At 38.0% G+C, this 27,196-nt stretch overlaps 1 protein-coding gene across 2 annotated transcripts; it reads right to left on the minus strand.

The window, feature by feature from the left end:
- Window positions 1-600: 600 nt before the first annotated feature.
- LOC148999198 (Exostosin family protein) lies at window positions 601-26,860 on the minus strand. Of its 2 annotated transcripts, XM_089141386.1 has the most exons (8): window positions 26,393-26,859; window positions 25,995-26,141; window positions 25,664-25,728; window positions 23,125-23,194; window positions 21,020-21,238; window positions 10,317-10,460; window positions 1,514-1,646; window positions 608-1,436 (listed from the first exon to the last, which is right to left on the minus strand). In XM_089141386.1, the coding sequence occupies exons 1-8, from the start codon at window positions 26,732-26,734 to the stop codon at window positions 1,207-1,209; spliced, it is 1,350 nt and encodes a 449-aa protein (XP_088997512.1). In that variant the 5' UTR covers window positions 26,735-26,859; the 3' UTR covers window positions 608-1,206. The 2 variants fall into 2 exon arrangements, with proteins under 2 accessions (XP_088997513.1, XP_088997512.1); XM_089141387.1 differs by lacking the exon at window positions 10,317-10,460 and having other exon boundaries at window positions 601-1,436; window positions 26,393-26,860.
- Between the last annotated feature and the right edge of the window lie 336 nt (window positions 26,861-27,196).

Consider the following 27,196-nt stretch of genomic DNA (forward strand, 5'->3'; position numbering starts at 1 on the left):
GGGGTTATGGATCACACACTCGGGTATGCGTGTAGGGCCCGGCTGGGTGGATGTGACAAACGTGACTGTTTCATCCTACAACGATAACCGGTCGGTGTGGAGACTTAGTGGTCCACTATTGATCATGCATTAGTGGGGTTCCATATGTTAGGGTTTGGGCTTATGCACATCTAAAGAGCGGCCGGGGGTCGTGAGGGGTCATGAGAGCATTTGCCCCAACAATATGTGGATGACCATAGGGTTAGGGAATGGAGTCCAACAACGGTAGCTAGTCCATGAGGGTTCTCATTCCTAGGTAGGGAATGATACTGAACCGAGTTGATTGGTGCCATAGGAGAAGTATCTGGACTACATGTAGTATGTCACTGTATCACCTTGCATTGGATTAGAAACCCCGACATATGCCAGTACTCATGCCAATAGTCATGGTGAGAGAGTGTTGACCTAAACCCCAGCCATGGTTGATTGACGAGGATTGAACCCCTTTACCCGAGATCCCAATAGAGGTAATCAGTCCGTGAAGGATCAGAGTGACTAGACCTATCCAAAGGAGGGCTGGTGTTCTATCTTCAAGCATGTCAACCATGCAGAGACTTGCATAGTTAGACTTATAACTACATCCATATATTTGCATATCATTCTCTACATTTGTGCTTACTTGATACACCGTCGACATGTATGTGAGGTGTTTTCCTTTATTGAGTTCGTTAGAACTCATTTCTTTTCTTTGTATATTACATTATATTATACAGATGGGTTTACTGAATCAAGAAATGTTCCATATGACTAGAGCAACTCCTGTGAAGAGAATGTGGCACCGTCAATGGGAGATGGAGATGTATGTGATGAAACCTCCTGCAGATACATGGAATGCGGTTATAGCATCCATTGACGGTAGAAGGAGACAGATCACTTGGCATTTTGAGAAGTCTTTGGAGCAAAACTAAATAGCTCCCATTATTTCTAAAACTGAAGCAAAGGCTATTGCCCAGGAGAGAGTTACCAAAATAAAACTGCTTTAGTTTAATTATTTCTTCCGCTGAACTCGATAAATTTTGAAACTTTTCAAATATGTTCATTTTGAACCGTGCAAACTGGGTTTATTACCACTTAAAATTGGCATTGGATGTTTCCAATTAGCAAATCTCCACTGAATATAATTATAAAAGAACCAACCAGAATTACAAACTTAGTGTTTGAGCAAAATCATGGCAAAGGCACTGGATGTTTCCAACTAGCAAAATCTTCCAAATTTCTGTTTACAATTGATCTATTATGTAGCCAAAATGTTTCTGCCGACTGGTGGAACTTCCTCACTTTCCTCTGAAGTTCCCACATTATGCCAAGCATCGCCGAGCATTCTTTAGTTTCCGAAGCATAAACCCATAAGCACCTCACCTGTCTGCCACGGGCAATCATTCTCTCTATATCTTCATCTGAAAAGTAAAACAAAGCAACGAGTGTTATGGCATGCATGTAATTAAGTGCATATAGATGCCAAGTTCAGATCAACCTGGAATTGACTCTAGGTACTCCAAGAGTTGTCCAATTCGTGTTGATGGCCACTTGATTGATATCTTTGTGTAGTCAATGACATTCTGGAAAGGTAATTCTAACTGATCTGATAAGATTACTGGAACACATTCCTGATTCATATGAACATTTATTAAACTCAAAACACGCCTAGCTTACAAATGTTTCCTTCATACAAAGTGATTCTCATGCTCAAGTGTGTGTGCACATTTATGCAAATTCATGTGTACAGGACAAGTGTCCTCCCATGCTTGTCTTTCTCCCCATTTCTGCGATGCTCATTTTAGACCTACTGTCGACTCCTTTAGCTTCTACAATCTAAATGAAATCACCATTCATAGTGGAGCATTCAAAGGCCTCTCTTGCACATTTTTATGCAACATTAAATGACTTTCTTGCAGCTAATCATGTATTTGAGCTATTCGTAAATTAGCACTAATTTTTTTGCTTCTTATTTCATCGTTTTAGTTTTCACTTAGTCATCCATTTTGATAACCCCATTTCAGCCACAGTAAGACAATCTTTGGTATGATTTGTGTTTTTCTGAAAAAGAAATTCATTCATGAAATCAACTGCGTCTTAAAATAAAAATAAATTGGTAACTACTAGACATAATATGTATTATAAAACGGGAAATAGATTTGGTGTCCCTACGTAAAAAATAATTTATAACATAAGTAGAGCTCCATCTATGACATTTTTTTTAATGGGAAGTCATTTTATGATGAATGAAAATGTTCAACGGAGGCCTTTGTGTCTCTAGTACAAAGGTATATGCCAAAGTTATCTAGAGCCATGGTAATCCCTTAGATCTATCTGAACAAAGGGAGGTTTTTTTCTTTTATTTTCTTTGGTGGGGGTTGGGGTGGGGAGAGGTTGGAGGGAATAAGGAATTACAGTTGTTGATAGTTAAGAGTATTGAAAGATAAGCTAAATACGAAGAATGACATAACCATGTAATGATTGAAACATTATACACAAACAGCTCCCGAATGTAGATACTTTTTTTTATCCTAATTAAATTGAAAAACCATTATGTTGATTGCTTAACATTAAAGATTTTATGGGCCTCAAAACTACTGTGGCCCCCACCCCGGAACCAAAACAAAGGAAAAGGACACAAAAAAGGTGATGAATTCTGAAACAGCAGAGACAACACACAGCTAAAAAGGGCGAACCTCATGCCCAAGGCTTCTGAACAAGCAAGCTTGGGGGAGTACAATTTTCCGACGCAGCCTACCCAGCAGTTTTTGCTGAGAGGCTGTGTCAATATCTTGACTACAAGCAACTGTGGGCCACCAACCATTGCATTGAGGCCTGCGTCTTAGGCAGCACACAGATAAACAACAACTTATTTGTAGGTTAAAGCTCATATAATACAACCTCATAGCTAAAAGCTCTATAAGGATAAGAATTGTGTTTTGTCAAGAAGTAGTTTTGTTTATAGTTTTGTAATTCTTTATCAAAATCAAATGTTTTAATCTTTCTGATAAGTAATATCCTTTGCAACAACAATTACATTAACCATAATACATACAAGATCATCCTTTGGGTAATACTCTGAAGCAATATTCATTGCTAGCACCAGCCAAGGTGCAGCTTTGGGTAAGAATTATTCTCCCCAAAAATCAATCCCCTTATTTACATATCCACCCATTCAACATAAGGCAAGCCATTGATTTCAACTGGTTCCATCCATGATAGGCTTATTGAGTGGCTCCTCTGTTACTTTTGGAATTTCAGTTTTTCCCAAATCCTTGTGAGCTATGATGGTGCTTTTATTTTCCCAAGTCTAAACAAGCCGGTATGTGCCTGGATGCTACACAACCTCTCCGCTTATTCTGTCCAAAATTCATTAGAATTGTAGAGTTTCCAACTGGTATATCCTGTTCATCACAGATCCTACATATTTGGCAGAGCAGTCATTATCCAAATTTGTCCATCTCAACGACTTATTCTTTTCTTACTAGCTCAAATGCCCAATGGTCCAAAGATGACCATGGACCCCTCAATCAGCATCATTGAGGAAACTCAATCTTGGTGGGCTAGAAAACCACGCATCAAGTTGGAGGATAAAACTCCTCCCATCTCAACCCAACTCATTCTCAAATACCTAATTATATTTGTGCCTAACCGAAATATCTCTTAACATTTGTTTTCACGCACCACCTCATTATTGTTTGGATGGTTTTAGTTTACGCTTTTTTCTTTTGAAACTCCATAATTGGTTTCTTTTCAAGATCCAGGTGGCAATACAAACTGCAAGCCGGTGCATAGAAAAGACAATTTATGAGTGATCCATTTAAATAACCTCTCAAATAAAGAGTGTCTGTGAAATGACTTAGGATCTACAGCATTTGGCTCCCGACAGTCCATGTGATTTTGAAGCTCAAACTGTTCCTTATCCCTTTAACCTGTAGGCTTACGAATCAGATTTCTTGTGATTTACTTGTGCTGTATGTTGTGCAAGTATGCTAGCTAGCCATGTTGTTTAAGATGCTTTTTGGCTACTTCTTTTAGCTTTCACAAAACTTTTCTAAGATTCATTGCCACAATTCACTAAGTTCCCCCATTGGTTAACTCAGTTGCATGATATTACTCTGACTCTTATCTTTTTTCCCTGGAATGGCATTATATTGCAAGCAGCACCAGACCAATCCAATGAGGAAGGACCGGGGTCTCCAAATTGTTCGTTCCCGAGCCAGACTCTCCAGTTAGATCAAAAGTGGTTGATCAGCCTAGTCCAGTTTCAGTTCTGGAGCGTCCATTTTAGGAAGATACCTTATCTGGTTCAGAGTGCTTCAGGAGGGTTAGTACTGATCTAAATGGTATAGACAAACTGACATGGATCCTTTGTATGTACATGTTATAATTCACATTGTCCTCATCTTTAAACTCTGCACCTTTTTTGCTATAGGACTTCGGATGCAGCTTCAACTTCTCAAGTTGGAGAGCTCAGATCCATATGCAGATGGAATAAAAATGCTTGTCACGTGATGAGGACACTGGGGGAAAATCTGGTGGTCATTCAGAAGAGGTGTCAAGTGATGAACATATTGGGGAAGAACTTGTTGGTCATTTAGAAGAGAAGGGTGAACATTTGGGCATATTGAGCAAGAGAAAATATCGAGACTACTTCTATGTTCTTGATTTTTTTGTCAAATCGGGGTTTCATTTTGTGGATCGCCAAATGATTTTGGAATCTTGGTACTCACTAGAATGCCCTGTGGATCCCTAAGAGACTTGAGAAAAAGTGCGGTGAACATTTGACATGGCCAAGATCAGAAAGGAAGCTGTTATTTGATAGAATAAACCATGGATTAATGGAGATTCTCCAGCCATGTTTGGACCCACACCCCTGGGTAAAGCTAGCAGTGAGAAGACTAACTACTCGGTGTGAAGAATCTCTTGTGCTCTAATTCATTAACAAAATTAAAATGAAAACAGAAGAAATTGACAAGATAGAACTGGTTTTAAATGTGCCAGTCACCCCCAACACCTCACGGTGCCCTTCAGCCTACGGCTGCCCAAAACTCACACATAACATTCGATACCTCTCCACTCAATTTCCCTTCTATTTATTATCCCTCAACTAACCCTAATACTCTCTCTCCTCCACATGGCATCATCCTAGGGCCCTAACACTACCGGCCCTCAAAATTCACCTTGTCCTCAAGGTGAAGGAAAAATTGAAGCTTAGTCTTCACATGCTTGCCACACAGCCAAGCCATCTCGGCAACATTCTCTAAAACCCAACAGCAGACCCATCTCCAACGATGCAACTGCTAGTCAAGGCCACGCATACAATATGAATCGCCATCCCGGTGACCTGATAGGTTGGTGTCTTGCCACTGCCAGTCATTGCCAAAATCATAACTACCCCAAAAACATCATCAAAACGAATCTGATGCCGAGTGGCAAAAGCTGAGAACCGTGGAACCATTGAAAAGTAAACCTTCTCAAAATCAACATTCTTCGCAAGCATTACCAAGTTGGCCCCATGATCGCCTTCCACTGCAATGGTCTAAAGAGTAAAATCTGAAGAGGACGATGAGAGAATAGCATCGATCCCAAATTCCAAAGCTTTTGGTCTAAAAGCTCCTTCGTGAATTGTAGAGAAGTTGCCCGAGAACAATAGAGGATTGTTCTGTCAAGCATCCTGTCCCTTTGTGAAAGAAATTAACCCTATGACAAACATCGGGTCCATGTGCTTCACCGCATGAGCAACCTCCTCAATACTACCGCCCCAAACTTGCGATCAGTCCTCTATGCGAGAGCCCCAAAACAAGACTGGGGAAATAGCATCAAAGCTTGGAGCAATACACTGGGTCTTGAAACTTCTGTCGCTGGCAACGAAACCAACACCCATCGTAATGCTGCTACTCCATTCTCGCCTCATACTTGACTTCCCCCTTTTGTGGTTCGGTTAGATCCTGGTTCGGTAAGTGCTTGGTTTGGGTCTGGTTTGTTGATTGTTTAAGATTATTTAGGCCCAAATTGGAAATGAGAGGAAATGGGCTTTGGTGTAACAAAATGGGCCAGGCCCATGATAGATGTTTTAAATGGTGGGGTCCAAATATTTAAACCCATGGGTTGAAAGAGATTGGCTAGGTATGGGATAAACTAAATGGGTTGGGCTTCGGTTAATAGAGTGGACCATGTCCATAGTGTTGCTTTTAAATTGGTGGAGCCTAACCACTAAAAACTATGGGCTAAGAAAAATGGATCGGAGATTGGGCTAATGAGATAGGATGGGCTTGGGTTTAATGAAATAGGTTGGGCCCAAGGTGGGTCTTTTAAATGGGTGGTGTCCAAATACAGACCATGGGTAAAGAGAAATGGGTTGGGCGTTGATGGAATGATTTGGGCTTTGGTTCATGAGAATGGAATGGGCCCAAGGAGGTTTCTTTGGGAACCTAGCAGCCCAATCTTTGAATTTGGTTTTGCTTGGGACCTATGTTTGAGAATAAGTGTACCTGAATTTGTTTGGCCCTTAAGGTGTGGACCAAACCCACGAACCGGCTTGAATGAGCCAAACTAACCCCATAAACCCTCGAACTCCAGCGTCTTCTTCCCCATTTTCTGCAAGCAAACACCCTAGCTACCGCCTGCTTTGGTCTCCGCCAATCGCGCTTGGCCTTCTATGCTTCTGTTCTTTGTTGCCGTTCAATTTAATGGCGTGATTTTCTGCTGCTGCAATTTTACACTGGCAAGCATCGACATCCAAAACTCTCATTCTCTTCTTCTCTCTTCTCCAAGTATGGCATGGGACCACCGTAGTAATCGATCAATCTCTTCTGGCGATTTCACTCGGCGTTCTTTCCATCGGTTTTGCTTGGTCTCCCATTTCCAACACTCCATTAGCATCCATAATTTCTTCTTGGTTGACATCCAAAATCACACTCACCTCCATTGCGTGGCCATCGCCAAACTCAGTTTGCAGGGCTTCTCTGAAACTCACCCAATCAAACACCGGCCAAGACCTTGCGTATACCCAATCTAAATATCTAATGCGTCTCCTTCCAAGTGTTGGAGAGCTATGCCCAACCGTTGGTCATCCTCGATGTGGTGTTCCCAGCAAAACAACAGGATTTGCAGTAGCCAACTTTGCACATCCTCTTCGCCTGAAAATAGTGGCAATACCATCACTTCCCTGGGATCGAACTGCTCTGATGCCAGTCGATAAGAACCCTCTAATTCATTAACAAAATTAATACGAAAACACAAAAAATTGACAAGATAGAACTGGTTTTAATGGTGCCAGTCGATAAGAACCCTCTAATTCATAAACAAAATTAATACGAAAACACAAGAAATTGACAAGATAGAACTTGTTTTAATGGTGTCAGTCACCCCACAACACCTCACGGTGCCTTCAACCTACGGCTGCCCAAAACTCACACACATAACATTCGATACCTCTCCACTCAATTTCCCTTCTATTTATTATCCCTCAATTGAAAGGGCGGGCCTGGCGCAATGGTGGAGTCTCTCCATTGTGTGCTGGAGGTCGCGGGTTCGAATCAGCCTCTCTGCAAAGCAGGGGTAAGGCTGCCTAGAAAGTCCCTTCCCCAGACCCCACAGTGTGGGAGCTTCGGCACCTGGTACGCCCTTATTATCCCTCAACTAACCCTAATACTCTCTCTCCTCCACATGGCGTCATCCTAAGGCCCCAACGAGCTTTGGAAGTAGTTGGTGAACCAAGGACAACAAAGGAAGCAATGATGTGGCACAAAAGGTTTTGGGACAAAAATGATGTGGTTGGAATTGGGGGATGAAATTGATGTGGTGGGTAGGCAAATTGAGAAATTGTTACTTGATGAGCTGATAGAAGAGGTCGTTAACATGTAAAGGATAGCCACAATTATAATGAAGGCATCTACTAATACAAGGCAGCCTATAATGTCGTCAAAAAAGACCAGATCCTCCAATACTTTGCCTTTCATAGGGAATAGAACAAGGATCTCAATCATGAGGTCAAAGAGAGCATTCTGCAAGAACCAAAGTGGTCCCACTTTAGAGAAAAAACTATACTGGCCACCTTGCCCGTTATTTATGTGATACTATGGCTCAAGAAAAACATATGGTTTTTGTAACAAAACGAAAGCCTTTCCTGAACCTTCTAATATTTAAAAGGGGCCTGCTAATGTCATTATTCAGCAAGGATAATAGACCATGTAAGTTTGTGAGTTACCAAATTGGCAAACAATTGATCTACACTGGTTTAGGTCTCCCATACTTTCAATTTTCAAGTTTCAACCCAGAAATATTACACTGAAGGGGTCAAACATGCATCTAAGTTGTAGAAAGTTAGAAACATGTGACTAATCTTTGTTACTTATCATGGTGGTCTGCAACATCCATGTAAGTTTGTATAAAATCAACCTCTGTTTAGATCCTTATTACATAACTGCATTAGGAATAGTTGTCATGGCCTTGCATAGGGGGCCGCCTAGGAATCCTGACAGATCTGTTAGTGTCTGGGCAGTTTATACTTTGGTGTCATTAAAAGCCTTTGCCCTTATTTATGCTAAATATCATTAAGCTGAAAAAAGATTTATATAGAACTGATAAAATAAGAAAATACCCCTTTGATCAAAAAATAATAATATTAATAAGAAAATACCTCACCTATTTGAATCCAATGAAAAGTCATTAAAAGTGGGGGAAAATACAAAAAAGATGACAAATTCCCAAATCAATAATAAAAACAAGACTTCTGGTGGTAGGTGACATTTTCAACTTTCTAATATGGCGAAACATGCTAAAACCAAACCAAAAGCACTATAACCAAATTTATGTTTTGATTGTTTCTAACTTCCAAATCCTTGCTTTCAGTTCTGCTGTCTTATAGTTCTATCTTAGTTACATTATTAGGCTGGAAGTATATCAATGAGACGCGTGAACTATTTGGAACATGAACCCCACCTCACCTCAATGCAGGCAGTCCAACTAAATCGGGTCTGCATAGGTTTTTATTCTAAGTATATGGGTTTATATGGGTCATGGACTGACCATTCTTGGGTTTTCATTCATAATGGACAAAGTTCATTTGAATACAAGGACTTGATCGTGTATGAGATTGGGTACTAGTTTTTCTTTCTATTTTGGATCTTTTTAGAAGGACAGACAAGATTTAAGGTCAAAATTCAGTTTCCCTTTTTTTCAGTCCAAGCTGGAGTTTCTTGTTTTCAAATTGGACATAGAGTAAGATTTTCCTTTTAGGTAGTTTTCTAGAGACTTTTCAGAGGTTAGGGTAGTTATATTCTTCATTTATGATTGCATTAGAGAAGTTTAGTATGTGGTGTCTAAATAACAAGGCTACTTAAGTCTTCCGTTTAAAAAGAGGTTCACCCTTGCCCTTCTACATAAAGCAATTCTCTTTGATAACAAAACTTGCTGTTTGCATATTTTCAATGTGGATTCACTGATTGTATTGGAGGTGAACTCTGATATTTGACTGGATTCCCAATGGCAAGTCTTAAGCATTGGAAAGGATTTTCTATGGCCAACTGGGTGGATTTAAACCATAAGGGGGTCTTAGCTACTCTGTTTTCCTCTGTCTGTCCTCTAAGTTCTGTTCAAGTACTGCTAGTCCTATACATTAGTCCTCATTAACCAGCAACAGGCTAAAATTTTCCTGCTTAAGGTTCACTGTGTGAATGTTCTGTTTTCATCTTATGTTTCTCATACATGCATTTTTCCTATTATTCTCTCTATGCTACATTGTTATTATCTACTGCAGCCCATTACAAGCTCTACCACACCACAATAAAACCCTCAGTTTTCATAGAGATTATGATCACTTAACGGTCCTAATAAAACAGAGACTCAGATAGCATTTCAGCACTAAGCCTTAGCCTGAGAGTTATCGATTTCTCCCAATTCCTATACCTATCCTGTTTCCATTATGTTTCAATTCCTTTATACTGTAACCTCTTCAGTAACCAGACTCTGTTTTGGCAAACCTATCATCAGTCTAGGCTCAAATCCACAACCCCAAGCAACTGTTCTTTCCTATGTTAGGCCACAGGAACAAACCCCTAATCTGAGTTATTAGGGTTTGCCTCATGCCAACGACTCTAACCTTGGTGAACATGAACTGTACTCTTAAGTCTTAAGTATGCTAGAATGGCTCTATTCAAAAGGTCAAAAGGAAAAGGTGGACATTTGAAAAAGAAGAATCAGCCTACAATTTAGCTACTAACCACAGTGATACACACACACAAATATATAAAAACTCACAAGGAGAGAGAGAGAGAGAGAGAGAGAGAGAGAGAAACCACAAAATACGATTCGTAGAATCGAAGTGTCCATGATGACTCGCCACGTGGAGCTAAGCAGAACTTTGCATTGTGCAGATGCTGGAAATACTTTGTCCTTCCCAATTTGTCAGGACCACTGAACTTCAACTCTGGACATTCCAGCTGTTCATAATATCAAATATGCATGATTTATAGAATTGACATGTTAATTAATACAACACTGAAGAAACCAGAGTGCAAAAAGTCGTCACCAAGAAACCAATCTAATTAATCAAAAACATTTAAATACAAGTAAATAGGCAAAGAGCTCTTGGGTCTTTCTACTTCAGCCAAGAAACAATAGACTTCATAACAACAGCAGGGGCTCACTGGGCATATTTAGTTTGCCTTCTTAAAGGGATATTAAAGTATATCATAAAAGGAACTGAAACTCATAGAATTAGAGTCACCAGCACTTCTGCAAGGACTTAAGTTAATAAATGGAATTGAGTACTGACGGTGAACAGCAACAGCAACTCATCAAGTGGGATCATGCAATCAAAGAATGGATAGCATTCGAGCACAAAATTATCTAAAATATCTAAAATTGCTGACCGAGTTCTAATAGCCACAGTCATTCAATTAGCCATAACAGTAGCCTAAACAGAAAACACCAACATATCCAAGGATTAGTAGTTCTCGTATGGCCTAGTTTTAAAAGCCAAACCAGTGATTTTGAAAAACAGCAGCCTAGATAGCAAATAGCAGCATATCCAGGATTAGTTATTTGCAAACAGAAATAACCTACTCTGTCTGCACATGCACACATGGTTAGGCTGCCCCTTTTTGTTCTTGATACTACATGGATATAGCACAAATTTTCTCATTTAATATTGAATCCATGTGTACTTTCCCTTTTGATTCTTCATCATTATGTTAAAAAGAATATATAACTAAAACACCAAAACTTTGTGAACACAAAAATTCTAGTACAGCATTGATATACTAGACAAATTCTCACACCCAAATTTGTTGGAGATATCAAACTCCTACTCTTTTGCACATCCCAATCCATATGTTGGTGTTGTAGGAATGAAAACAAAGTGAATACAAAATATTGAGAATATCAAGTCGTCAAAGAGCCTGAACAAAATCCTGAAGCAGAGCAGCAACCAAACATCATGAATAACAAGCAGTTGCCCGCAAGGTCAAGTTGTCCATCATAGCAAGAAGAGAAACATGGTTGGTAAGGCATCAACTAGGCATCCAAGGCGACGACACACTTTGTTGACACCTTACAAATCTTAGTTGACATTTTAAAATTTCAGGGTGATATGTGAATAACAGTATTCTGTCCATAAGGGCATGTAGTTGTCCTGTAAGTTATTATTACATAGAATAAGGCTATCACACTAACAGTCTAATCAGTCCTCACAATCAAACAGTTCTTTATGTTTACTGCTTTGTTTTTTCTATGAATACTTTAATACTCTGATCATGCCTTGCTTATTATATGTTGTTCTCAAATTTTAGGCCAATCCTAGCATAATCACATTATATTCCACTGATACGTCTTCTATGCTGCACAAAACATAATATATGAAAGAGTTTTTTTACGTGTGGTTCCCTTTACTGGACCATACACTAATGTTGGGTCCCCCAATCCCCTTAGTGCAATATATTATGTGTGGGTCCCAACTAGACTAACACCGTTAGCCACCGTTAAGTATTTTCAAATTTTAAATCTGGAGAGACCAAAATACCCCTCAAGTTATCCAATATAATGTGTTAAGACTAAAATATCCTTAAATTATTCACAATATATATTTTTCTAAAACTATATATTAATTAATTCTTAATGACCAAAATACCCTTCATTATAGATCTAGTTTCCTTTCTAATGCCAACGTTCCTATTACCTTACCAAACTGGACGTTTTTTAATTCTCAAGCAACTATTCCAACTCTTGAAGTTGTGATCTCCCTCTCCCTTTGCAAGTCTCACCGCACTCCACTTGACGTCTGCAAACTTCACCGTGGTCATTGGTAGGTGTTTCGTAGACCACCGAATACTTCTTGTGCAACACTTGTATGTGATCGAATTGTATCAGTAAGATTAGGGTTTAGGGTACATTGACACACACCCACTTGCTTGTCTGCATATGGTTGCCCTTGTTGGGCCATTCACACACAAACACACGCTCACTCAGGCACTCAGGCACTCAGACAGTGCACCGGTAGCATGCCACACAGGGTGCATGCATGGTGCTCGACAAATTGCCTGTGTGAGCACCATGCAACGCACACAAGCACGCCCAATGCTCACTCAAACCTCAGACAATGCACTGGTAGCACGCCACACATGGTGCTCGACAATGCAACGCACACAGGCATACCCAGCGCCCCCACCCACACCCCACCCAGCACCACATACCCCCCACACCCAGCACTGTGATTGTACCCCTCCAAGTACATTTGTTGCACTATGATTTCATAGATTGTTATTATCAATGCTTATGATTAGTGGGCTGCTTTGTGAACATGTAACAGTATTTGAGTGATATATTTATGAGTATCTGGCTTACTTCTTTATGGATCAAACATGCAAAATGTAGACTTCAGATCTTTCCTTTTCAAAATTTGGAAGGCTAGTGAGGGTTATTTATATTGAAAAAGGGTACTGTTAGAGGTAGCAGGAAGAAAGCTCAATGGACCAAACAGCTGCCCTCTTTCTTGCCTTCTTCTGTGACCTAGAATTAAATAAGGAACCTATACCAGTTCTGACCTGAACCTTTTCTCCCCTTACCTTCATTTTTTTTTTTTGGTTCCCTGAAAGAATGACTCCTTCATTGGAGACCTTACCTAGAAGCAAACCCGAGACACTTTTTCCTTGTTGTACCTTAGCAGTTTTTACCATGGTTGCCGCTTAACTAACGGGCTGATTTCTTGCCGCTTTTTTGCTTAGGCACTACCGCTTTGCCACATTTTGCGCCATATTGCCGCCTAAATGCTAAAGTAACCACTTTTTTTACATTTTGTAATTTGTGCATATTATTTTTCTTTTTTTTAATCATAATTTATTCTACAATACCGTATATAAATTTAAATATGTGAGCATTTCAGAATCGAGGCCCAATTTGCAAATGAACTTCGAGGCCCAAAGTGCCTGTTGGCAACAGAATATGAAGCATGAGCCATATTCAATATTGATAATCAATGAATCAATAAAAAAAATGACTTGGAAATCAAAATAATGAGATCATTAATTTATCATGTTGGCACTGTTTGGTTAAAAAAGGGAAAAATAATTACATCAATTTTGATTACTGATCTATGCACAAGAGTACAAGACACTTATTTGGCGTCACACTATCATAGAGGTAAGTAAGAATGTAAAATTACTACTTTCATTTTCATTTTTCACATTGATTATTGATATAGTACATACTACATAATTATTGTTATGAATCTTATGATGCTTGATGAGATGAAGTTATGTTTTTAATCTTTTTTCGGATAATTTTTCATAATTGTGATTCTTGAATTTTTTTTTTTTTTTATTATTTTTATTGTTATGAATGTGATTGTTGAATGTTTGTTTAGTACTTTAGTTTATTATAAAAAGTATTTGTATTAAAAAGTAGTTATATTAAAAATATTGATTAAACCGCTTTTGTCGCTTTACTGCCGCCTAAACGCCAAGATGGAGCCCCAATCGCTTTGGTTGCTTTGCCGCTTTAATAACCTTGGTTTTTACCCTTTTACAATCTCCTTTTAGGGTTGTATTCAGTAACAATTCAGAACCTTTTTGAACAGTTCAGTTCCATATTTCATAAGTAAAAGGATCTAAAAGTTGTGAGAAAAGACACGCATACTTGGGTATCCATTATTGTTTTTCTGCAGATGTTTTTCTATCTTCATTTATTTATTTATTAAGTTTCAATCATCACAAGGATCCTTGAAGCCAACCCCATTTAGCTTGGATGAGGGTGAATTCTTGAATTTAGTGAAAACCTGTTGATGTCAATTAATATGTTTGCTTTTAGATTTTGTAGAATTTAAGTATGGTCTGAAGTTGAAGTTGTGTAGGATGATTTTATATAAGAATGCCATATACCTTTGATATTCTTCATTTATTTATTTATTAAGTTTCAATCATCACAAGGATCCTTGAAGCCAACCCCATTTAGCTTGGATGAGGGTGAATTCTTGAATTTAGTGAAAACCTGTTGATGTCAATTAATATGTTTGCTTTTAGATTTTGTAGAATTTAAGTATGGTCTGAAGTTGAAGTTGTGTAGGATGATTTTATATAAGAATGCCATATACCTTTGATATTCTTTTTATAATATTAGCGTTGACTGAATATATTTGCAAGCTATAAGCATCACTGCATTTTCCTCCCCTCGTGATTAGTACTTCTAAGTGAAATCCGATACATTGGGTAGACCAGTTGGTGCGGGAAAAGTAAGGTATGAATCTGTTATTGGAGAACCAGTAGTGGTCAGTTTATTGTAGAAATTCAATGTCGTATTGGTAGTAGCATGTGTATGGACCCAGACGGTTGAACCAGGAGGTGCAAGATTGCAAATTCTGGGTCAATTGTTGAAATAGACAAATGCTGGCCCTCTTATTAGGTTACGTTCAGTTCCATTATTTAACAAATTATACTTACACTTGTCTTACCCTTTATATGCATTTGCTGTAGGGTAGCACACAGGGAAGCCAAGTTTTCCAAAGGGGTGGCAAGAAGAAGGAGGGCTGCTCCACAATCTATTCAAGAAAAAGTAATGGAGAAGATGAAAGCAAGGAATCGGAAAAGGGATGCCAGCAGGGCAGCAAGGAAGAGGCAGCAAAGAGAAGCCAGTGTACCTAATAAGGGGCAACAGCAAGGGTTAGGGGGATGGGCAGGGGTGTGGTTGGGGAAATATTGTAGAATTTGTTGCTGTAAAGCCCTGCATGCAGAAACCAAAGTATTCAAATTTAATTTCACAGTAGTTGATGTTGAAACCAAACTTAGTAGCATGGCCATTGATCCAACTTCTTTAAACTGAAATGTGTTATGCTGAACCCATATTGGTCATTCTTGCTTCCTTTTAGCTGTCAAGTGTAGCAATTCCAATCAATAAATGATGATAGAGATAAACGAAGTTTGTCTATTCTGAGACAGTCAAACAAAGAAACTCATTGCAGTATATAATCTAACAAAGCAATTACCTTGAGTTTTACACCCTATTCATATGTTGATCCAAACTCTTGGCAATATCTCTAAGCATAAACTTCTGAATCTTCCTTGCTGATGTCTTCTTTCTAACCAGGATTGGGAGATTGCTGAACACACTTGGTCTAGTCTTCTACCTTCCATCACTTACCTCAGAAGTTGTTCTGAACTATTCTTGACTTTCTTACTACTACTTCCAATGGTAACATTTGAAAATCATATTAGGAGGTCACTTATATGTAGTCCTTCAATCCTCAAAAAGCAGTCACAAAGGATCTCCCTAAAGCCATGAAAACACTATAACTAAATGTTGTTTTCCCTTTTTTGTTGGGGGATAATGACCGAATTTAGTCTTCTACCTTCTGTCACTTATCTCAGAAGTTCTTCACCAATTGTGATTTTTGTCTACTACTACCAATGGTTTATATCAGAAAATCATAGTAAGAATTCACTTGGCATCATGATTAACCAACACGTTACATCCAAAGTTCAGATGAAATTTAAAGTAACCATAACCATTCTTCTGCTTTTGCTTTATCAGATTCAAGGTTGTGTGAACTGTGAACCTTGAGCCAACAATTTCACATAACAAACATTTATCTGGAACATTACAAAGAAAACAGAGGAGAATGATGGGTCTTGGGAAACCACTAGTACCTCCCCAGGAAAAGGGGGGAAAATGAGAACTCTAGTAAATACTGCTGTGATAAATGGCATGGTAAAAATGAATGTTATGTTTCATCATCCACGAGAGACCAGGTCAGTCAACAAGAAGAGAAAGAAGCCAAGTTGGTTTTCTGCTGGTCTGAAGAAAGAAACCAAGTTGAATCTCTGAACACATAACTTGGAAGGCTAATTTGCTTATTTCTTTTCTAAATGATGTACTTTTCTACAAACTTAATGTCCATGAGTGGTCAAATAATTGATGTCCATTACTACATTTGCCAGTTCTATTTAATGCTGCCGTCATTTAAAGGATTTCAAGTGTTCCATATTCTGATTTCAACTCCCCCAACACATATTGATAAGCATGCATTTACCATTATTTATTTGATTTAATTCCCCATACTTATTTAATTAAAGAAAGCCAATTGAGTATTTTTGTGCATATCTGAAACAGGTGGAGGTCTAAGAAACAAAATTGGTAATAAATCTGAAAATCGGGTAAACAGACCTACCTTCAGTATTTTGGGCATATCTCTCTCGTATGAGGTTGTATTGCGATAATTCAAGATGCTATGAAACGATATTGAAAATATCTACAACTTTCTAGTTTTGAGTTTTTCCAAAATCCGAACGAATTAAGGTCAAATCGACGGGTAAAGAGAGGGATTCATTGTGTGCGAGAGACATAAAAGAAAAGCCAACCACAGAGAAGAAGAAGACGGCGAATGCGGCTCTCTCTCTCTCTCTCTCTCTCTCTCTCTCTCTCTCTCTCTCTCTCTCTCTCTCTCTCTCTCTCTCTCTCTCCCTCCCTCCCTCCCTATGTTTCATCTTTATTTTTCTTATGAACTTTGTAATAATGAGTAGCTAGTTCCTTTTCTTTGGGATGTAGATGAACCATGATTATTTCATTAATTTGATTGTTCTATATCTTCTAGTTGATTGTGTTTGAGTTTGGCCAAAGATGTTCTATAGCTCAGCGAACTAAGCGTGCCAAGCTTCCGCGAAGGACGATAATCTTGCGAAGATAGGGCATATCTAGGAAGACCATCCCTAATTTGCTTTGAAGTGTAGAGTTACATCGATTAGGGAAAAGCATTGGGGATTCGAAATCCCAAAGATCTTCACATATTCATAGTTAACGTTTTTGCATTAATTAATAGATTTAGTTTAAATTTAGTTTTGTTGAATTCAATCTTAGTAACTTAGCCTTTTAGTTCCCCATAGTTCGACCTCATACTTTCTGCTTGCTAGATTAGTATAGGATTTTATTTTTGATTGGTTAGCGACACGATCACATATATCTTATTAAAAAAAAATTTCCTTTAATATTTTATTTACAAGAACAGTAGGTGGAAGTTAAAAATGCCTTTATATAATACAATGGATGAACCAGGATAAACACAGAGAACCCACATTGTATGATAGGAACCAAATCAAATATGGGCACATTTCTTTGTCTGACATCTGGATTTTGGTGGTTCTACAAATAAATAGAAAGCAAGCCCATAGACATGCCACAATTTTGTCACAACAAGGTTTTCTGATTTCTCCAGAATTCTGCCTCCTTTCAAAGGACAGCATTCAACCATTGCTCCCAGGAGATTGGACAAAAGATATTCCAGTCTCTAATTTCTTCTCCAGTGCATAAGCTTCACATGTCTTTTGACAAACCCAAGATTCTATCCTTCATTGTTCCAGAACGAATCATCTAAAGAGAAATCAGGGTCATATCATCATTCCAGATGGGCTGACTAGGACCTCAACACATATTGAGCCAGACCAAAACCATCAACAAGCTAATTATTCCTAAAAATAAAAATCAAGACCAATTAACTATTGGTCAGTCGGTTTCGATCAAGGAACAAATTTCAGTCAAAACTGGAATTTCAACCTTGCAAAAGGCCTAAATTTCGATATTTCGGTCGAAATTACGGCCGAAACTAGACACTTTTTTTCTGACAATTGTAACTTCAATTTCGGGCTTCAAATGGACTCAAAATGATTTGAATTCTTGTATACTATCTATTTTAAGCATAATAAACACTATAGAACTATTAGTTTACCAAAAAAAACCATTGAAAATGTAACATCCAAGTATATACTACATAAGAGAAGAAGCGAGAATGTTACCAAATACAAGAAAAAGAGTGCTTGATACAAGAAATACACACTAAGTACCTTGAAAAGCCCCACAAGATGCTCAAAAAAATACATACATGCTTCTAATAATAACTTCCTATTTTTAAATATAAAAAAAAATATATAAGTATTTTTTAATATATAAATAATTTAAAAATATATAAAATACACACTAACTATCTTAAAAGGCTCCACAACATGCTCCAAAAATTGCATACATGCTTCCAATAATAGCCTTCAATTTTTAAATTTAAAACAGAAATTAATTTGTTTTTTAAATATTTAAATATTTTTTAATTATATTTATATATATATATATATATATATATATATATATATATATATATATATATAAATACAGTAAAATTACATAATTAACAAAAAAAATTGATTCAACACCATCACAGCAATATGGTGTCTCAACTCACATACATTAATTTGAAGCTCATACATCTACTATACAAATACATTTTTAGCAATATACATAATTTACTAAATAAGTTTTAATAACAGAAAAAAAAAAAAATAGTAAGAAGAATCAAAAATTAATTTTAACACTACAAATTCATAGATCAACAATCTAAAGTAAACATACTTAAATTTGGAAGTAATCCAAGAAGATCTAAGTGCACAAATGAAACAAAAATAAAAAAATGAGGAAGTTGGTTACTCACCTTACAAGATTTGAGAAAATGCACAAATGGAGGAGCAAATCTAGTGTTTGAATGAAATGGAGTTGTAGAAATTAGGCGAAAAGAGGGATGAAATCAAGAGAAATAAAATAAATAAATAAATTGAAAAGAGGGTCGAAATGTCTGAGGCGATATGGCTTGATAGGCTAGAAATTGACAATAGGTCGAAAAACGGGTTGAAAATGGACACTTTATAGCATACCATTGTGTCATTTCGGCTCGATATCATATTGGGTCGATATTTTGTATCGTATCGACCAAAATTTCAGTCAATACGATACGATACAGGACACTTTTCGTGCCTATCCTTGCATTTCGTTTCGATTTGAAAATATGCAGGCCATTTCGATCGAAATTTCGTTAATTTCGGTCGAATTTTGTTCCATAGTTTCAATTACTGCTGATACCTCCAAGTTATCGATGTCTACGGAGGTCAGTTAGTCCATAGAACTTTAACCAACATACATCATATGCTACTTTGATCTGTTTTATTATTTAGGGTGGGTGCAGGGACAGGGTTGGGCTGTGTGCGTGCGTGTGTGCAGGGGTAGCTAGTGGGCCTGCATGCATGCATGGGTGTGGGAGGAGGTGGGGCGTGTGCATGTGAGCAGGTCCAGGGGCGGCATGGGTGTGTGTGTAGGTGCAAGCAATGGGTGTGTGCATGGGTATGGGCACGAGTGCTCTCACAGACATTTTGTCGAGCACCTTGGGGGCACATTCATTGTTGCAACACAGGGTGCCACTATGGCTGTAAATTGTTTAAGGTGTGGTGGGTACGATGTCGCGGTTGAAGGCTTAGGGCTTACCTAGGACGAAGCTGGTCGTCAACAACAGCCTTACTCGCACCAGTAGCCTTTAACGGTAGAGTTAATCTCATTAGTATCCTTCAATGGTGGGGGTGTTTGTTCGTGTTCAACGGCAAAGTTAAACTCACCGATAGCCTTCAACAGCGGTAGATGTTGTCTATTCATCTTCAATGGCAGAGTTAGTCTCACCGGAGATGGAGGTGACGGTGGTGGAACAATAGGTAATAAAATAATGATTAAAAAAGATAATTAGATTTAAGCATCAAGTAATATATATGGTTTTAAAAAGAGAAAATTTTCGCCATTAAGCATTAATTAATATATGATCTTAAAAAAAATATATATATATATATATATATATATATATATATATATATATATATATATATATATATTGTAACTAAGTAAAGGATATTTTAGTCATAACACATTGTATAAAATAACCTGAGGGGTATTTTGGTCCTTCCAGATTTAAAATTTGAAAATACCTAACTGTGGCTAACGGTATTAGTCTGTTTGGGACCAACACGTAATATATTGCACTAAGGGGACCCAACATTAATTTATGGTCCACCAAGGGGAACCGTACATAAAAAACTCTATATAAAATTATTACTCCTATGGTAAGTTGGTAACATAATCATAAATGTGTGGGTGTCGCCTCCTACACCTCAGGTCACCTGTTATGGAACAAGAGAAGGGTTTCTACAGTATAAATAGTGACCTGTAACCAAAAAATTTCCGTTTGAATAGGATAAATGCACCCCCAACAACTGTCTAAATTATCTCATGATGAAGACTAGGGGAAAGTGCATCAGTTGCGTAATAAAAAAACCTATTAGGTACACCATACAAGTTTTAGTAGTTCATTGATTGCATAACAGAAACCATATTAGGTAATATAGGCCTCCATGGGTTCAACATGCCCCTGAAATGTGTTAAAAATTGTCTTTCCATGTGAGTCGACCAAATGAAATCCTATCATCCTATGAAGACACCAATTTACCACAGACATATGGGCACATTATCCCCCTTCTGTCAATGATGCTGATTGTGATAAAAAGTACTATAACAACAGCAGACAACAATGAAAGTAATAGTAAGGACTAAAATAGCAATAAGAATATAAAATGATAGAACAAAGAATGAAAAGCATGTAACTAATATTTACCATCAATCTAAATCGTAGCAACTACAAAACCATGGGAGAAAAACAAACCTTATCTGGGAACTGCTTCGCAAGCTCTATTAATTGAAGACGACCAGCCTTTCCTTGAGCTCGGCCCAAGTAGTTAGCCAAATACTTGCGCTTTGATAAGGGCAAAGGCTGAACTAAGGTAGCCTCATGTTTGGTCATCCCATCATCAACATTTCCGGGTATTATGATATCTTTCCATGTATTAAATGCACTAGTATCTCGTTTGTCTGTACGATCACCCTGCAGTGACCAATAAATGCATATGTTAAGCCAAACCGGCTCCTTGAGAATCATTGGAAAACCAGTTGTATCTACTCTAAATACACAACTAGAACTATTCAGAATATGTGAATGAAACACAGTAATAAAAATTCATGGATCAGCAAAGTTGATAGAAAAATTCTGCCATAAAATCACATGATATGAAATAGAAGTTTCATAATGAAAATTTCCCTGACTTAACCAAAAAAGAACACACTACGAGATGATCCAGGAAGGCAGGAATGCAGTTCCCGTTATAGAAGAATGTTTCCCATTATAATTTTCTCAATATGACAATCAATGATGCCTAATTATCTCACTTCCTGACATGTATACTCTAGATAATAACCCAGGAAAATCCATACCATCTAACAGCTATAATGACCAAATCATTTCCTTGAGACAGAAAAACATAAAACTCTTCCATCCATGTAAAAAACCATTTTAATTTAAAATATAAATATTTGTTAATTAGCCAAACCCGTAGATTTATCCTATTGCCAACTGGATCTATATTTGAAGTTCTCTATGGATAGCACACCAACGGTCATTACCCCCAGAAAAAAATTGAAGTTCTCTTCATGAAGCTGTGTGATTCAGTTGAGGATGAGATGCCTTGAGAGGGTGACAGCTATGGGTAAGAGGCCAAAGAGAGAGTGAGGGACTACATCCAATCCTACGCTTCTCAAATTTCTTACTAGAAGCTCTTATCTTCTTCAATTCTGATATTTCAGCATCTTCTTCAAGCATTCTCCTGCAACTCCAGCCAAGCATCCATTCACAAGTAAGTTTGAACCATCCCCAACCCCTTCCTCAACATCCTCAGCCCTTCCCCTTATTTTCAGCCCTACCCTAGCCCTACCAACGCAGCCGCAAGCTGCCTTCTTCTTCCCCACGTTTTCAGTCCTAACACCACTTGGATTCCCTCATCCCCAGGCCCCATTTATACCTTCTATAGGAACATCTAGGACTACAGAACCTAGTCCTAATCTTAAAACCAACAAAGCAGCCCAAATTCTGGTGTTTAGAATTTCTGCACTTCATCTTCTTCCTTGGAAAAGTTGCAGAATTTTTGAAGTTTCCAAGAAAACCCTAACCTTTTCCAAACTTAATCCCCTTTCTCTGAAACAGTTTCTAGCTTACAGATTAGTAGTATTACTAATTCTGAATTACAGAAACAGCAACCCTAGCCCCTTCCCAACCCCATCCGAAACCCTAAATTTCAAAATTCAAATTTGAAACTTGAAATCCACCAAACTTAAGTTCTATTTACCCATTACAGTAGGGTTTTAGACCTCTAAACCCATCAACCGAAGCCTCCAAAAGTGCTGGTTCCATTCTAGAAGATCCTGATTATCTAACCCAAAACCTAGGTTTACATCACTTCCCCAATGAGTAAACACGACAGCAAGAAAAGCTATACCCCAGAGGAAGTCTCAAACTATGTTGGGCATTGGATGAAGGCCGTTACCAAACCATTATAGAGTTTGACCTTTCATGGTTGTGCTTTTCTAGCTACAGTAGCTTGCATGAATCCTCAAAGTAAGAGTATATAAGCTTAGCATTTCCAATTCATCCGCCTTCAGATACATCTTTCATTTTTTACATGAGGCGAAGTCAGAGTGGATCAAAAGTTAAATTAGGAATAGCTGTTTAAGTGGAAAAATTGCCACATTATTAACACCAAGACATACAGCCTATCACACATGATACCCAACAATTTGGAACACTTTGCAGTACTTTGGGCAATAGAAACTCATCCAGCTTCCATTTTTTAAGCCTACCACGGTAAGAATGGTACTTCACAATCCAATTACTGACTTCAGATATGCTTTCAGAAAAAGGCCATATGAAGACTAACCTACCTCCGGAGTAAGAAAAATAGATCGATTCAAGTAGACCGCCCAAGAACGAAACAAGTGAGCCCCAGCACCACTGTATTCATAGAGAACCATAAATCAGTCCAAGTAGAATAGTGGTAGTTGGTGACAAAATCAATATCTACCAATATATTTTGTTAATTTAAGAAGCACCGATCAACCAAGGAATTTCTTGTGCAAATATGACCATGCAGTGGAAAAATAAGAACCTAAATGTTACACTTAGAAAGCTCTGAGAACCACATTTGTACTTCTTGACATTGGAAATCCCTCATCCAACAAAATTCTACATAACCATATCAAATTCCCATATCTTGCCTTCATCGTTCCATGACTCCATCAATACTTGAAGATACATTTTTCTAAAAGGGTGGATCTAGGCCGACAGGGAAAGACAGTTGCTTCCTCAATAGCCAAGCACACAAAGAAAAGGTTAAGAAGCATAAGTTTTCTCTCAAAGGAAGTCCAGATAGTTTCATCTAGGACACTTACAATTAAACTGAAAAAAATTTACAGAATATCTTTTCTCGCACAGGCAGACAAGCAGGCAGCTAGCCTAAAGAAGTTGTTCCAGTAAGAAACCAGGGTTCATTTTTAACCACTCAAAGGGAAAATAAGAAAAGACGTCAAGGTGTTTAGGAGAAGTTAAGCACTTTTTGTCAGGTAAACCACCTGAATCACATCTAGTAATCAATTTCCTGAGTAACTTCTCTTTTCAACTCAAAATGTGTGACCACGTTGACCCTTTTCTGGTAATGGTTTATGCTTCTTTAATTATTTTAAAGCAACAATTTTCGTGTATAACAGAATAAAAGAATCACCCACACTAGAAGCACGATGCTTAACCAAACTCAGCCTCATGCCAAACTAAATAGAAGTCAGATACATGGATCCTTAGCCTTCAATCAGCTCTATTTCGATACTTGATTACAAGGCCTCAGCTATGCATGTTTTTCCTCCAGCGTTATCCTAAAGACATTTTAGGTCTGCCCTGGCTCTTTTAGCTCCTTCTATCTTAATCAGATTACTCCATACTGGATTATTTAAAGGCTTCCATTTTACATGGCCTCGCCACCTCAAATGAATACTCGCAGCTTATCATTTATTGGAGTTACTCCCATATTATCTCTAATTTGTTCATTCCTTATTTTATCCTTCATAGTTTTACAACACATAGCCGACCCCATTTAGTTGGGACAAGGCTTATTGTTGTTGTTGTTGTTGTATAGTTTTACAACACATCAATCTCAATATTCTCATCTCAGCTACACTAAGTTCATCCAGATGAGCTTTCTTAACTGCACACATTTTGCACCAAACATCATAGTCAATTGTCTGATTGTCCTATAAACTATTCCTTTAAGTTGTATATGAGTATGTTGATCACACAATACTCCAGAAGCACCATTCCTGTTCATCAATCCTATTTAATCCTTTGTGTAACATCATCCCCTATTACTCCCTTCTTTATATATGGCTACAAATAAATGCCTCAAATAGTAACTTTCTCAAATCTCGAATCATTATCCATTCTATTGTAACTAAAGTACATACCAAATAATATGCTTTTGTTCTACTAATACTAAAACTTTTTTTAACTATATCCGCACATTACTTGAGACACTTTTTTTTGGGTAGAATACTTGAGACACTTTAATTCTCTAATATTTGTTACATTAATTCTCTTAGGACTATGTCATAAGTGATTAATCATCATACAGAAATCTTTCCCGCAGTCCCTAAAATATTTCATACTTATCTTACAAAATAAGCTTTTTCTAGTTGATTTACCTGGCATAAAAACCAAATTGGTTCTGTAATAATAGTTTCTTGAGTCAAGTGGGTTTCAATAACTCCTTGCCTAAAATTTCAAAGTGTTGACTCATTAGTTTTACATTGTCCAAACAAAGAAAAAAGAGAAGAGGAGAGGAGAGGAGAGCTCAATCTTCTTAGGAGCTTCACATAGAAATTGTCAATCCTCCAGAATCCAATAGCTTTATTTTTATCAAAACAGGAACACAATTCAGAATAAGATAGGAACTTAGGAGTCCTAATACATCTCAAAAATGGGCTTCTAGCCTTATCAAGAATTAGTGTCAGCCGCAAATTTTTTATGGGCCAGGTTTCCCTACCCTACCCTTCTAACATATACCTTTCAAATTATTAGTTACTACAGCCATGAATATCACAATTATTTTTATGAACTGGAACCACATTGTTTCTCCTTTATTTATATGCATTTTCTTGTGCTTATAATTTCATTAATCAACTCAGTTACAAAGTGTACTTTTCCAAACTTTTAGTGGGACCCTATATGAACCTGGCGTCTTGCCTAATTCCTTAAAATTTCTTTTACCTCAAACACCTGAAATTTTTTTATATATATCAGTACATCAATGACACGTGAGAAAAATCTCACACACGAAATAGGAACATATAAAAAACGAGGCAGTTTCTTAATCAACTGGAAAAGCTCAGCAACACAGGAGACATAACCACAGCAATATGGAATGAAAAAGTGTACCTTGGGAAGACAAATACATGGTCACGGCCACCTGAACGTCGAAAATATGGCATTTGACTTAGAACCTGAATGAAGGAAGCAGCAGAGAAGCAGATCAAACTCAAGCTCCAGTTAAAAACGAGTTGTATCCTTGAAAAACTATCAATCAGAACTATAAACACAAGGAAAAAGCTTCAATAACATTTTTGGTATCGGAATTCTGCCACCTTCAGTAAATGGTTACTGAGGGTCGATAAATGACCACGATTATAGTGCCGGTTCTCATACAATCGCAGATTATACACGAGACTGAAATGGACACCCCATAAATTTTCGTGAAGAATCACTTTACCTTCACATATGTTAGATTTATCTCCTTATCGTTCAAACCTCCCATCATCCGAACACATTTAACATAACTCGGAACAAAAAATAGATCCGCGTTCTCTTTCTTCAATGTGCGGAACTTGGACTGGAGCAGAAATCTGTGGATTTTTACCTACCAAATTTCGGGGTTAAGAAAGATAATTAAAACTAGAGTAATGCAGCACTTTCAGTCGAACACATGAACATCCGAGAAATGAAAATTAAATTCCAAGTGGGAGATGGGGAGCAAAGTTAATCTCACTCCACTATTAACCTCAATGTGTTTGGAAGGAGCGGAATTGAACAATTTTAAATGAATTTAACTCATATAGAAGGATCAAGTCTTGATGATGGAAATAAAATACGCAAAGAGAGAAGAAACACCTGAGTTCCCCATTGGCCTTTCAAGCACGACTCTGGAGAGATCTTACCGTCTCTCCCACGCATTAGTTCTTTCAACCCATCAATCTCCCGCTCATCATAGACATAAATCTTGAAAAAGAGGTGTGACCCGTAACTTTTGTCAGGCCACGAAATCAAGCCACCATTTTCTACTAAGGAGCTCTTCGGCTTCCCATATGAATAACTACATGCATTTGATGATTGATCGAAGATTCTCGTGACGAAGAATGTCGCAGCGACCAGAGCTAGGGCGCCAATCTGGTGTGTTCTGGTGCAGGGGGAGTGTGATGTCTGATGTTTATATTTGCTGGTAAGGCTTGCCATGGACCAAGCAGGGAAAATCTATGGTAAGAACCGAGTGCAGTGCAGCCCCGGTAACTGTGAGAGTCGTTCGTCAGTGAGAGAGATCTGAAATGGCTGGGGCTAAGGAAGAGGGTAGAGACCACGGGTAATTGTAATCAAGGAACGAGTCGAACGACATCTCGCTGAGATGTCGCAGTTCGGTGGTAGCCGAAACCATTAAATCGGCGAAATCTATTTTTCGTTCCAACTTCCCATATCGGAATAAGAAAAATTAAAAAAATTAAAAAAAGGAAAACCTACCGTGAATGCCAAACCACTTTCAAGCTTTCACGCAGCCTAATACCCTCATAATTAGCCTCCATGTGAAGTCACTCAACTGAATAGTGAATACTCTCCATCCAGCCCTTCACGTAACCCAAAACCCTCAGTAATTTCTTCTCTTTGGGGTTGTGTACACACTTGGTTTGGGATTGAACTTCATCT

Source organism: Hakea prostrata, unplaced genomic scaffold (genome assembly GCF_041222555.1).
Source record: "Hakea prostrata isolate BN-2017 unplaced genomic scaffold, UWA_Hpros_2 contig_26, whole genome shotgun sequence".
Lineage (NCBI taxonomy): Eukaryota > Viridiplantae > Streptophyta > Magnoliopsida > Proteales > Proteaceae > Hakea > Hakea prostrata.